The following is a 13,664-nucleotide window of genomic DNA, read 5'->3' as shown; positions in this document are numbered from 1 at the left end:
TGCAATGACGGAAGGTAGAACAGGACTACTCAATCCGCGTTATCGCTGGCCAAATTGTACTGTGCTCCTCTTCCTCGAGATCAAACTATGTAGTCCCTCTACTCTGTGCCGAATTTCACACGTTTCGTCGGTATTTTTTAAATTTCAAATTGAAATTGTAAAAAGTCTCCACAAAAATGTCGGCTCTCCACATTTGTTGGTGGAGACCCCTAGTGGCAATATTTCTGCCACGTCATCGTCATTCTTCTATTGTGTGCCGTGCGAGTAACACGTTTTTTCGGGAAAATGCGAGATCATCAGGAAAATCAGGAGTTCGAGAAGCGTCTTGGGAAATTGGAGAGGAAACTGAAGAAGTACAAACGCAAGGACAAGCGTTGGAAGAATAAACGCAGTCGTGGTAGGTATTTTACAATAATTCTGTGAGTGTACTTCCAGAAGTTTCTAGAAGGTTCCATGAACCCTCTGGGCCAAAGCTGCTTGTGTTTCATTAAACACTTATAAGAGTCATTACTCTTTTAAATGAGTCATTACTCATTTATTTTGCGCATTCTACCGACCGTGGGTTATCACTCACAGTGTGAAAGGGATTGATCTCAAAAGATTTTGTGTCTCCCTCCAATGGTGCATTGAAAGTGGGTTATACTCACTAAATTTGAGTCGTTACTCAAATTCACACAAGGTAGAAGTGGGTTATACTCACAAAAAACTGGTTATCACTAGTTAATCCCGGTTATACTGGGATTTGCGCAAAAAGCAGCTCATCAATGCACCCATCTTGTGAACTTCTTTGACACCCTATATTTGGCTTTGAACTACAGGGAGAAGTCGCCCAGAACAGCGGAGCAGGGCCCATGAGAGCAGCGGGGAGAGTAGCAGAGACAGCAGCCGAGACAGCAGTCGAGACAGCAGGCGAGGCAGCGGCGGGGATGGCAGTTCAGATGGTCGCGCTGAGACCAATTTTCAATCACGAGACAGGTCTAGGTCTCCGATTGTTGTCAGGAGTGAATCTCATTCACCTCCTGTCGAAAGATCCGATGATCTTCAAGAACCCCTTCAGATTGATGAGGTTCAAGGTTCTGGCAATGGCTCAAAAGGTCAGATACCTTTGTCTGAGCAAGAAATCATGGATATTTTTGGTAAGAGGATTTATGGCGATCGCCAGTTCGCTCCGGAGATTATACCTGACCTGGCAATCCGCTGGGAAGAAATTATTGAGAAGGGTATTCCTGAGGAGTCTCTGAAGGAGCTTTTGTCAAAACACACTCCGCCCAAAAATTGCCCGAGATTTGAGCCGCCAGTTCTCAACAAACTCATTAAGGTTATCATGCCAGATGCCATTGTGGCAAGAGATGACAAGATTGTCAAGAGACAGCAAAAGATTACTTCTGCTTTGTCTGCTGTAGCCAAAGCTACAGTCAAGTTGTTGAGAGAGAAAAATATTCCTGTATGGAAAGAAATTATGGAGTCATTGATTGATGCAAGTAAATTGCTTGCTGATCTTCAACACGATGAGTCTGTAATTCGCAGAAATCTTCTGATTGGAAATGTGGATGTGTCTATGAGAGATACACTCCAATCAATGACAAGTGATGAATTCCTGTTTGGGAAAGATTTGGAGGAAACTGTTAAATCCACCAAATCCATGCAATCCACTGGAAAAGAGTTGAAGAAAAAAGAAATATCCAAGTCAAAAAACTGGAAGGTCCCGCCTCGCATCCAGCAGAAGGGTTATGTGCAGACAGGCGGGTCATCGAAGTCATCGAGGAAGAATCAGCAACATCAACGTCAGCAGCAGCGACAGCAGAAATCCGAGAAATACAAGAACAGCAAGAAATCAACTCATCGACATTAGATAATGTAAGAAAGCCTGCAGGGCGCCTGCAGTTTTTCACTCATGCTTGGAGAGTCATAACCAAGGATCACGTAATTTTTTCTTGGTTAAAGGGGTACAGAATTCCTTTTAATTATTATGTTATTCAAAATAATCCTCCAGCAGAGAGTGTTTATACAACGTCTGAACGTTGTAATATTCAAGAGTTAATTGATCAGTTGATTTTAAAGGGTGCTGTAGAGAAGTGTTCGTATGTTGAAGAACACTTTATTTCCAAAATATTTTTAATACCTAAGTCTGATGGTTCAAATCGTTTTATCATCAATTTGAAACAACTTAATCAGTTCATAGATGCTCCACACTTTAAGATGGAGGACGGTAGGACCGTCATTAAGCTCATGTCAGAAAATTGTTACATGGCTTCCCTTGATATAAAAGATGCTTACTATCAAATACCAATTCATGAGTCACATAAAAAATATTTGCGATTTACATTCAATGGAGCACTTTACCAATTTACTTGCCTACCTTTTGGGTTAAATACTGCTCCTTATGTTTTCACAAAAGTCATGAAACCCGTAGCTTCTTTTTTACGTCAACAGGGAGTTACTCTGGTAGTCTATTTAGACGATATATGGATAATGGGCAAGTCTTTTACGGACTGTGAAAAGAATGTAAACCTGACAGAAAATCTTTTGAAAATGTTGGGATTCATAATTAATTATGAGAAGAGCCAATTGAAACCTTCATGTATTTGTCGTTTTTTGGGGTTTATCTATAATTCATTAAATATGACTGTAGAATTGCCGGAAGCCAAGAAGACAAAGATACGATGCCTGGTCCAACAATTTGAAATTAATCATCAATATAAGATCCAAAAATTTGCTGAAATGCTTGGATTTTTAGAATCATGCTGTCCGGCAGTCAATTACGGTTTGGTATACACGAAGGCTTGTGAAAGATTAAAATTTCTGGCTCTTTTGAATAATAACGGAAACTATAATGGAAAATTGACAATAAACCAGGAAGTTATAGATGAGCTCACATGGTGGAAAACAGTTGGCTCTTCAAGCTTCAATCCGATTCGTTATCCTTACTATAATGTAGTGATATTCACGGATGCTTCCAAATCAGGCTGGGGGGCTGTTTGTGGAAATGAAAGTGCACATGGTGCATGGAAGGATCACGAAAAGGATTTAAGTATTAACTTCTTGGAATTGACCGCTGCATTTTTCGGTTTGAAATGTTTTGCCAATGATCTTAAAGATTGTCAAATCCTTCTTCGAATTGATAACACAACGGCGATTTCATATATCAATAGAATGGGTGGAGTTCAAATGAAGGATTTGAGTAATTTAGCAAAAAAAATATGGCGATGGTGCGAACAGAGAAATATTTTCATATTCGCATCATATATAACATCCGAAGAAAATGTTGAGGCTGATTTTGAATCGAGAAAGCTGGAATCTAATACGGAATTTGAGTTATCTGATGCGGGATTCCAAAAAATTGTCGGAAATTTTGGATATCCGGAAATAGATCTTTTTGCATCGCGTTCAAATGCGAAATGTCAAAGATATGTTTCTTGGAAAAGAGACCCGTATTCCATTGCAATTGATGCGTTCACAATTCCCTGGAAAACATATTTTTTCTATGCTTTTCCTCCATTCTCTATAATTCTTCGAGTCTTATAAAAGATTCAGTATGAGAAATCCGAAGGAATTATAATTGTACCTAATTGGCCTTCTCAGCCTTGGTACCCAATTTTTCAGTCAATGATCATTTCAGATATAATTTATTTATCAGCTGATACTTACATTAATCGTTTTATTAACAGAGAAACCAGTTTCTGGAGAAAGATTACCCTGGTTGCCGCGATTATATCAGGGAAAGCTGTGCATTAAAAGGGATTCCTAAGGAGTCTCACGACATCCTTTTGTCGTCATTGACGGAATCATCGTGGAAGCAATACGAAGTGGGCCTAAAGAAATGGTGGACATTTTGTTCCAACACAAAGATGAATCAATTTAACCCTACTGTTCCAGAGGTTTTGAAATTTTTAAGCGAAGAATATAGTAAAGGAGCAGGGTATGGTACACTTAATGTGTATCGTTCAGCATTAGCTTTATTAGCTGGACCATCATTAGGTCAAGATGATATTGTGAAGAGGTTTTTCAGGGGAGTTCGTAACGTAAGACCAAATAGACCCCGATATGATATAACATGGGACCCACAGATCGTGTTGGATTTTTACCGTCAATTGCCGCAAAATGTTGATCTTTCTCTAAAAGATTTATCAGAAAAACTCGTAATTTTGCTGGCTTTGGTTACGGGACATCGATTGCAGACATTCTCTCTGATGGAAGTGGATCAGATAAGAGAAATGTCCGATCACATTGAAGTAAGAATCCCGCGTAGAATTAAGACCTCCAAATCAAGTGAGCATCAACCAAATCTCATTCTTCCGTTTTACAATGATGATAAGACCATTTGTGTTGCATCAACCTTGAAATTGTATCTAGAGAAAACAAGGTTGATCCGTGGAGATGTAAAATCTCTTTTCATTTCATTCAGACGACCACATAAGGCTGTAGGGGCTCAAACTTTGAGCCATTGGATTAAGAACATTTTGATGAAGTGTAAGATTGATGTATCGATATTTTCTGGGTATTCTGCCCGACACGCCGCAACATCTGCGGCCAATAGACTTGGGGTAGATATTGAAATTATAAAGAAAACGGCTGGCTGGTCGAAAAAATCGCAAATATTTGCGAAGTTTTACAACCTACCGCTCGTCCATGAAAAGGACAGATTTGCTAAAGCTATCTTAAATAGAAAATAATGAATTATCCTTATGATGATCTCTTTACTGTTGTTAAAACAATTCTGAAGTCTCAAAATTGAAATAAATTTATAATTATGTACAGCCGTAACGTGCTTTGAACATCTACATAGTTTGATCTCGAGGAAGAGGAGCACAGTACAATTTAATGATTAAACGAACTTACCTAGTGAAGTTCAATCATAATTGTACGAAGCTCCTCTTCCGAGATGATCAAACCCCACCCTAAATATTCCCAGACTTTTTAGTATCAGTCATACCCATGTAAAATACGTTACGGCTATGCTTTGAAATAATGACGATGACGTGGCAGAAATATTGCCACTAGGGGTCTCCACCAACAAATGTGGAGAGCCGACATTTTTGTGGAGACTTTTTACAATTTCAATTTGAAATTTAAAAAATACCGACGAAACGTGTGAAATTCGGCACAGAGTAGAGGGACTACATAGTTTGATCATCTCGGAAGAGGAGCTTCGTACAATTATGATTGAACTTCACTAGGTAAGTTCGTTTAATCATTAAATAATATTCTCTATTATGAATATGCCGATCATGTAAATCAGGAGCAGAGAGATTGGATTGATTCAGCTTTAATGAACGTGACGGGCCACACTTGCCTCAGTTTTGTTCCGCGTACTACTGAGACTGACTATGTATACGTGACCACTTCAAGCTCAGGATGCTTTTCATACGTTGGACGTATTGGTGGACGTCAGCAACTCAATTTACAAAATAACGTACCGGCACAAGGATGCTTCCGGTTTGGTACAGTTATTCATGAATTTATCCATGCATTGGGCTTCCATCATACTCAGACAGCTTATACCAGAAATGATTACGTGATCATTAAATGGGAAAACATCGAAGCAGGTACTGAAAGTAACTTTATGTTAAGAGATCGGACAACAACCACAATGTATGGTTTGGACTATGACTACGATAGTATAATGCATTACGCAGCAACAGCATTCAGTATGAATGGAGAACCTACAATTGTGCCAATTCAGCCTGGAATTGTTCTTGGTCAAAGGAATACTATGAGCCCTATGGATATCCAACGTCTCAACCGAATGTACGATTGCCCGGACGGACAGTGAATAAATTTTTTATTCAAAATATGAAAAATAAATCTGTGAATAAAAATGCATTTGTTTGTTGATCATGCAACCTCTTCTCTCTACAGCTGAAAGGAACCAAGATCTTCTCCCATCTTGGCAATATTCTTGCAATTGAATAAAAACAGTTATCATTTAGATACGGCAATTTTTGAAGTGGTTTAATCTAAGATTATTGTTACATATGTGATACGATCAATAATTTATTCCTATAAGATGTGTGCTTTCAACAACTGTGAGTAAGTACTTGAGCACACGTGATATTTTTTTTATGGAAGTCTCTCTCGTGAACAAATAAATAATCGTAAGAGATGATCATATTATTATCTCTCCCGTCATTATAATGATATGATTGTGTCAGATAATTTTCTAATTGTGATCAATGGACGTCTGTTTACGAAAATTCTATAAAAAAAAGACATAAAGTAATAAATCAATCAACCAAAGCTTAGCTAAAGCATATTCTTGCAATTTTATTTGTTTCTTTATACATATTTATTGACTCCCTGGGCAGTTGTACATTCTGTTGAGTCGCTTGATATCAAGTTCACTCATTCCTACTCTCTGCCCAATGGTCGCCGTTGGATCCAAAGGAACAATTGTTGGTTGTCCATTTGTGCTGAAAGCCGTACCGCTGTAGTGCATAACACTTCCATAGTCATAGTCCAAATCAAACATAGTTGTTGTAGTGCGATCTCTGAGGTTGAAATTGCCCTCCTTTCCGCGTTCAATGTTTTCCCATTTAATGATCACATATTCATCACGATTATAAGCTGTCTGGGCATGATGGAAGCCCAGAGCGTGAATAAATTCGTGGACAATGGTGCCAAAGCGGAAGCATCCTGAGCCAGGAACATTCGGTGCCAACTTGAGTGTCTGCATACCCCGAATTCTTCCAACATATGATGAACATCCAGTAGCATCCGTTGTAACAAGGACATAATCAGCCTGATTTGTACGTCTAGCAAACCTAATGCAAGTATTATCGGCGATTGACTTCAATCCAGATTCAATATAGTCTCTTTGAGCCTGATTGACATTGCTTGCAAAGTCATAGATGAGGGTGTTGCTTGGCCAGCGATAGTTAGTGTTCAGAAGTCCTGTGCGACTATCAATCATGCCCTCAAAAAAAGTCCTTCTCTGCGATTCCGTAAGCTCCATGTCTCCTTCAAAGAAGTCACCCATTTCTTCAGTGGGCTGCTCTGAAACATTTTCCCTCGCGAAGGGGCTAGCCCAGGCAAGCGCCAGAAGAGCAAACACTACTAGAATTGACTTCATTGTCCACGGAATATTTACTAATATTTTCTAATATCCATCAGCTTTTATACCAATTTCTTCCACCTTTATCACCATGATTAGAGAAGATAGAGCTTTTGTGTAAATCAATCCATCAACTGCTTTTAACAAGATCATCAATGTAGACATCAACGGGTTATCTTGTTGACAATAAAATGCTGTTTACTTTCCTAAAAACAATATCCTACATCAGCCCATTGTAATTCCTTGTGTATCTGAAAATACCCTTGGCATTCTTATAGAGAAATTACTTAGTGCACTTTTTTTGTTCCCCACTTTAAATCCCCTTACTCAGGTCTCAGTCCATATGCCCATTTCGACTCATTGTTCAACAATATAATTTAAAAAAACCACACTAGCACTAACATAAAAGACAAATAATCAATAAATAACGGATATAAACTACACAATGCACTAGTGCACTTGTGCATTTTATTTCTAACAAACTGGCGAACAAAATTTCTTGATAGTACCAAATGATGCAAATGATGACTAACTTAAGCAAGTGGATCCCTTATTCCAGGAAAATTTGCCCATCATTTTAGGAGTAACATGGAGCCAAGACAGAAAAAAATATTTTGAAAAATAAAGACATGAAAATTTCGATTTGTATAATCAATGCTCAGAATCGATGAGAAATAAATTGTTTTTGTCCAAACCAAAAATTGAAGTAAATTATTTACACAAAATTGAAACATTCATGCTGTTGAAAAATTTGCTCAAAATGAGTTGGCCCATTGTAATTTAGAAGTAGCAATATATAAATTTATTTTATTGGAAAACCATATTTTTTCTGATTCCTTGATAGCCCATATCCAAGGGTAAAATATGAGCTAAATAAGCATTTCACTAAAATTCATTATATCTTTTCATCTTTCCGACGTTTATCTAAAACAATTTTTTAGATACAATTTCTCAGAGATATTAACGATCCTTTTGGATCGTATTTCCATAATAAAGTGCGAGTATCAACCTAATAGGTCTTCGGAGTCTCGTGGCGTAATCAGCAAGAGGGTCGGCTCTGGCGGATGAGATCCGATCTCTAACTCAACACTTACAAGTTATAAGTTCGAGTTAAAAATCTGAGAGAGAACATTGTAATATGATTGAATTGTAATAAAAAATTGTCTCATTACGATGAATAATACACATACTGAAAATAAAATCAAAGTCACACCTTAAAATTGTACCTGAAAATTTTGTTTGAGGATCTGAACTGGACTCTATACTCGACCACATTGCTTTTAAAAGAAAGACCACACACAATTCAGCAATTAATTAATAATGGAAAAATCATAGACAACATTCTAGTCTTTCGCCCATAAATCATCTTTTTGTCAGTTCATCCAAATCCTAGATATTTCGGTTTATTTAAACAGACAATTTGCATTTGTTTCAGGAATTTGATGAAAAATTACTGCATAACATTTCCCAATTTCAGCTTCAAATCGACTTTGTGTTTGTATGCAATCCGAGTGTACTCATGTTAAGAACTTCAGCTACAATAAGCTGATCTAGGCTTATCAATATATTGAAAATAACAAAATGAAAAAAAAAGAAAATTAACTTATGTATATATATATATATATATATATATACATATATATATTTTTTTTTTATTTTTTTAAGTCAAACATTGTACGGTATTTAAAATCTGTTGATTTATTACATTTCATCACACTGATACATCTTATTAAGTCTCTTAATATCTCCATCGCTGAGTCCAATTCTTTGGCCAATTTCGGCATTTGGATCCTTAGGCACAATTGTATCTTCGTCATTCATTGAAAAAGCTGTCTTATGGTAGTGCATCACACTCTCATAGTCATATTTAACGCCAAAATGCGTAATTACAGATTCATTGTATTTCTTAAAATTATGGACATGCTGTGGATTAATATTTTCCCACACAATTGTGACATAATCATCCCTATCTGAAGCACTTTGCATATGAAAAAATCCCAATGCATGTAGAAATTCATGGATAATTGTGCCTTTACGGAAGCATCCTGTACCCAGTTCATTCGGTGCTAAATTGAGCTGTTGTTCCCCAGCCTGATAACCTACGGAAGAAAAGCATCCGGAATCCACTTCTCTCTGTAAAGAACATTTTTTATTAATTACTGTTTTCGGTTTAAATAAAAGTCAATATTTTTCCTTACAGATACTTTAACAAAATCGCTGTGAGATGAATTTTTCTCCACAAATCTTAAGCAAGATACACACTCAATAGAATCCAGAGCTTCTCGAATAAACTCTGATTCTTCTCTGGTAAACTCACTGCTTAATTGATAGGGCACCAATTTGTTTGGCCAGCGATATTTGAGATTAATTAATCCAGTACGAAAACGAAGATCAATCATTTGCCTAGGTGAGAGAATCATATCACCTTCAAAATTGCCACTTTTTTCCTCAGCATTGTCAGTATCATATGGAAAATTCCCTGGAACATTTACAGAAATAATTTATGCTATTTTTAAAGAACACTTTAAATATTTCCAAAAGATTCAAGTCAAGCCTTATTAAAGTTTAGCTGTTTCTTTTTACAATCCCTATTCTTCAAATTTTGGGGTAAATTTTGCGACTTCATCCAATCGGAACTTTGTATAAAAAAAAGTTTTAACATCCTTGTGTCCTGTCTTTAGTATCATTTTTAGAATGAGAGCAATGGGAAAGGTGAAAATGTTTTGGATTTTCAGAAAAAATATATATATCGACTACATGCCAGGAAATGGTGATCTAACATTGCCTCTCCTTCCATCGTCATTTTCAATTATTATCAAATTTTATTTGCTCAACAATTGAGCTCTTCTGAGTCCTCTCTGACATTAGATCAGGCATCAAATGAAACGGTTCAAACTTGACCAGACTTTATCTTTGGCATTTTACGTGCTTATTGACCGATTTCAATTAGATTATGGCTTTTATATATCTTCTTCATTAAAATGTTTTTAATAGACAAGACAGTAATAATCCCAGAAAAATTTATTATATAATCGTCATGCTTTTCGGGCAATCTCTGTGTATTTATAACTAATGGTTTTTACACACTAGAAAAGTCTACGTCCATATTAAAGCAAATTCCCGATGCTTGTGTAGGAAAAACTCTTCAATGGACATAAATTTCTCTAGTGTATAGAGGCCATAACTCTAAAATTGCTAAAATTCATATTAATTCTATTATGGATTACATTTTAGGGGTAGAATCAAGTCAACAACTTTATTTATGCTGACTATTAAGGTATACTTGCAACTTGCAACTATTCTGTATGTTTAAAATTTAAGTCAGAATCGAATTTGTACGTTTTAGAGTTGCAACCATTTCGCTTGCCTGAAAACTATCTTAACTACCATATTAACTTGTTTGGGCTTTGTCATTGTTTTTTTTTTTCTTTTCATGGATACGAGGTAATATTTCAATGAATGGACAAATTTTGCTCAATGTGTTTACAAGGAAATCTAAAAAAAAACTGTGATCGAAGCGAATTAAATTAAAATACAATTACTCTCTGTCTAGATCAATCTTCGAGTTTGTTGTCTTGCTTTCTTTTAAATTTTCCACGAAAAATCTCAAATTGAGGATCATAACAAACTGACCTGAAGCTATTGGAAACAAATTTATTAAAAGAGACATTATACTTACAATTGATGGAATATGGCAAAAACGGCTTGGCAAGAGCCACTGAGAAGATACACAGAATCACAACTTGAACACCTATCATGATCACTGTGGGAATCACAAATAAATCAATGAACAAATAAATTCCCCTTTTATAGTCTTCTTATTAGGTGTTCTCGACACCTTGAGAAGCAACACGTTCCGGTTCCTCGAGTGTCACTTGTGTGGCTTATCAGTGTCGCTAAGCATAGCATACCAATGAGGATGCAAGAGAAGAAAAATGTTAAAAACTTTTTCTACAAAAACATTTTGTTTATGTAATATTATTGAAAAAAAAATTAAGAGAATCACAATTAATTTATTTGGTCAAAATGTCCAATCAGTGATTGCGGAGCTACTTGCTACATCAACCGAATCACACTGGGCAATAAGGCTGAGTTGTGTGAGATTTTCTGCTCCATCCTCTATCTCTTCCCGAACCCGATGTTTTGTTTTCAACGGAAAATACAATGTTATTGTGCTTTCTTGACTCTCCCGCCATGGCTCAATTTTTTTGGACAACCACTTATCCGGTACTTTTGCATTCTCCTTCATCCTCTCAGCATTTACTGTGTTGATCACGTGGAGCGGCTTTAGAAATCTCACAAAACGCCTCAATTCTGTGTAGCTGGAATGCTCGCTATAGGTCACTCCAACAATTGATACATTTCCCTGATGACGTGGTTTAGAATTCACTTCCCATCCACTTGGGCGCAGTGCAAGAACATGTGTGAATTCCCTCTCATATTGAGACATATATTTCACAACATATTCGTAGTTAAGTTGACCCAAGGGCAAAACATGAAGCTGAGCCTCGCGTGGATCATCACATAATACTGCCAATAGCTGAGAATTCTCCATACACTCAACAGCTCGACGTCTTTGTGATTCCAGCCACACACGAAAGTTGAATTTTTTAGCCAGAGTAAGCCAGACCTTTTCCTTGCCGATCACATAAGTTCCCACGATGACAAGACACTTCTGGCCAATATTTTTTTCTAAAAATTTTTGCGTTTCCATCACAGCTGTTTGGATACTTTCGTCTTGACTAGGAAGATGAATCTGAGACTCTAGGTATGTGGTATCGAGGTAGATTGTATCGATGTTGTTATTCCAAAATATAGGATTCATCTCCATTAAAAAAGATGCTCGAAAATCTCCCGTGTGAAGGATGCATTCACCACTCGGCAATTTAAATAAAAACATGGCAGCTCCAGGACAATGATTCGCATCAATAGCAGTCACTTCAACCCCATCAATAATTTTGGGCACGTCGTACTCAAGAATATTAAGGTATTTCTCCTGAACCTTCAAGAAGGATTTTACGAAATTAGCAGTAATGGCTGTAAGATGTATGGGCTGATTAAAAGATTTTTTAAGACCAACATAGTGATCTGCGTGGAAATGGGTGAGAAAGTACTGAGTAATCTTTTCAATTATCCCATATCTAAAAGCATCCACAGCAAAGGTAGTACCTTTGATGATTTTGAAAGGTGGGCAAACAACTTTTCTCCCTTTTGGAAATTTAAGATTTGTCTCTTCAGATTTGGGCACTCTAGACAGAGAGAATTTATCGTATTTTTCAGGTTCCGTAAGTTTAATTGCAGAATCACAAGAAGATACCGAGTCTTTACGACATTCAGGGTTGACCTCCACATCGACTTCCTCTTTCTTAATGGTATTATCCAATAGGTCAATTAAATGTACCTCATCATCAATAGAACAACCCATCCTGGGACTAAGTAGTAGGTGATCTCTTTGAATCTTATAATCAAAGAGATCATGGGTTGATTCTGTCGCCTGCAGAAGACTCGACAAAAAGTTGTCAATGTCAATATCACCAGATATCATGACTGGAAAGATTGATTCCTTGAAAGTATCGTAGTATGACCTAAAAGTTGATCCTCGATGGAGGGTAAAATAATTGTAAATTTTTTTCTGTTGATCAGACAGATGCTTCTTTCCAAACATTTTGAGATTTGTGCTTTTGCCCAATCCTCGTTTAATAAAAATATTTGTCACAGGGTTTCTTGCTCTGGTAGATGAATACTGTCGAAGAGGAATATTTATTTCCTTCTTCTTAACTTGCTTTCCCTCTCTCAATTCTTTTCCTTCCTCATTGGACGATGGAGGAATTTTCATATGTTTAATATTTTTCAGAAAATTTTCATTATATTCATCTTTAGTTACGGTATTGAAGTAGTCCTGGATTCTATAGTTTTTTAGTGCAATAGCATCCATTTTTTGCTGTTTCACAGATTTCCTTCTCGTTTGAGTCAAAGACTCCTCAACCTCATTTTTCACAATCAAATTCCGTTTTCTTCTGCGCCTCCGGACACTTGGAGGTACACCTTCCGGTGGAGGTTCACTGTCTGACGATAAAACTATGACATCTTCTTCTTTTTCAACGTTTTTCATACCAGAAGTTTGAGCGATGCTTGAGGAATCCTGTAGTGTTGAAAGAGCTCTGACACGAATGCCTTTTCCCTGTTCCTGTAAATCTGTCAACAAAATTGTTTATGTTTTTTAGTTTAAAGCAAAACAATATTTACCATTTTCATACCTCTTTTTACTAGATCCTCTTCGTTCCTCATATTTTTTATGTAATCAGTAAATTTTAAAATGTTAAAGTCACTCGAAATCAACAAATAATTATTAAAAATTGACAAAAATTGAAAAAATAAGCCGGTATGCAATTATTTGTAATTGTGAAATCCAATGATTGTGAGGTTACGTTTTGTAAAGTTGTGTAAATTTCCAGTTTTCCAGTGGTTTCCAAAAACCAAACTGAGAAACCGAGAATATGTACTAAGCCAAAAGTATGTAGATACGAAACAAAACAGGAAAATTCAAACATATAAAATGCATTTTAAATATAAATTAATAAATTAAAATAATAATATGGAAAAAATCCATTCA

At 36.5% G+C, this 13,664-nt stretch overlaps 4 protein-coding genes across 4 annotated transcripts; 1 reads left to right on the top strand and 3 right to left on the bottom strand.

The window, feature by feature from the left end:
* Nucleotides 1-5,200: 5,200 nt before the first annotated feature.
* LOC129804998 (zinc metalloproteinase nas-13-like) lies at nucleotides 5,201-5,883 on the top strand (the record flags this gene model as incomplete). The annotated part of the gene is made up of 1 exon (XM_055852799.1): nucleotides 5,201-5,883. A coding segment is annotated over one exon (573 nt), but the record flags the coding sequence as incomplete, so codon positions are not given.
* Nucleotides 5,884-6,242: 359 nt separating this feature from the next.
* On the bottom strand, nucleotides 6,243-7,874 carry LOC129802040 (zinc metalloproteinase nas-4-like). Its single transcript, XM_055847586.1, has one exon. It carries the CDS (start codon nucleotides 7,067-7,069, stop codon nucleotides 6,287-6,289), a length of 783 nt encoding a protein of 260 aa, XP_055703561.1. The 5' UTR covers nucleotides 7,070-7,874; the 3' UTR covers nucleotides 6,243-6,286.
* An 855-nt stretch (nucleotides 7,875-8,729) lies between these two features.
* LOC129802039 (zinc metalloproteinase nas-14-like) lies at nucleotides 8,730-10,938 on the bottom strand. The gene is made up of 3 exons (XM_055847585.1): nucleotides 10,731-10,938; nucleotides 9,250-9,530; nucleotides 8,730-9,184 (listed from the first exon to the last, which is right to left on the bottom strand). The coding sequence occupies exons 1-3, from the start codon at nucleotides 10,807-10,809 to the stop codon at nucleotides 8,753-8,755; spliced, it is 792 nt and encodes a 263-aa protein (XP_055703560.1). The 5' UTR covers nucleotides 10,810-10,938; the 3' UTR covers nucleotides 8,730-8,752.
* Nucleotides 10,939-11,044: 106 nt separating this feature from the next.
* Nucleotides 11,045-13,534, bottom strand: LOC129802035 (DNA cross-link repair 1A protein-like). Its single transcript, XM_055847580.1, has 2 exons — nucleotides 13,309-13,534; nucleotides 11,045-13,246 (listed from the first exon to the last, which is right to left on the bottom strand). Exons 1-2 carry the CDS (start codon nucleotides 13,337-13,339, stop codon nucleotides 11,073-11,075), a joined length of 2,205 nt encoding a protein of 734 aa, XP_055703555.1. The 5' UTR covers nucleotides 13,340-13,534; the 3' UTR covers nucleotides 11,045-11,072.
* Nucleotides 13,535-13,664: the final 130 nt, after the last annotated feature.

This window comes from Phlebotomus papatasi, chromosome 2 (genome assembly GCF_024763615.1).
Source record: "Phlebotomus papatasi isolate M1 chromosome 2, Ppap_2.1, whole genome shotgun sequence".
Lineage (NCBI taxonomy): Eukaryota > Metazoa > Arthropoda > Insecta > Diptera > Psychodidae > Phlebotomus > Phlebotomus papatasi.
The sequence above is the reverse complement of the archived record's forward strand: the minus strand, read 5'-3'. Positions and strand labels throughout refer to the sequence as shown.

Bases quoted from the DNA above. Each gene is read 5' to 3' on its own strand.
- LOC129802035 (XM_055847580.1), bottom strand. From the start codon at position 13,339: ATGAGGAACGAAGAGGATCTAGTAAAAAGAG. The intron at 13,247-13,308 runs GTATGAAAATGG...TTTTGTTGACAG, and splicing joins AGAGGATCTAGTAAAAAGAG to ATTTACAGGAACAGGGAAAA.
- LOC129802040 (XM_055847586.1), bottom strand. From the start codon at position 7,069: ATGAAGTCAATTCTAGTAGTGTTTGCTCTTCTGGCGCTTGCCTGGGCT.
- LOC129802039 (XM_055847585.1), bottom strand. From the start codon at position 10,809: ATGATAGGTGTTCAAGTTGTGATTCTGTGTATCTTCTCAGTGGCTCTT. The intron at 9,531-10,730 runs GTAAGTATAATG...TAAATGTTCCAG, and splicing joins TTTGCCATATTCCATCAATT to GGAATTTTCCATATGATACT. The intron at 9,185-9,249 runs GTAAGGAAAAAT...TGTTCTTTACAG, and splicing joins GCGATTTTGTTAAAGTATCT to AGAGAAGTGGATTCCGGATG.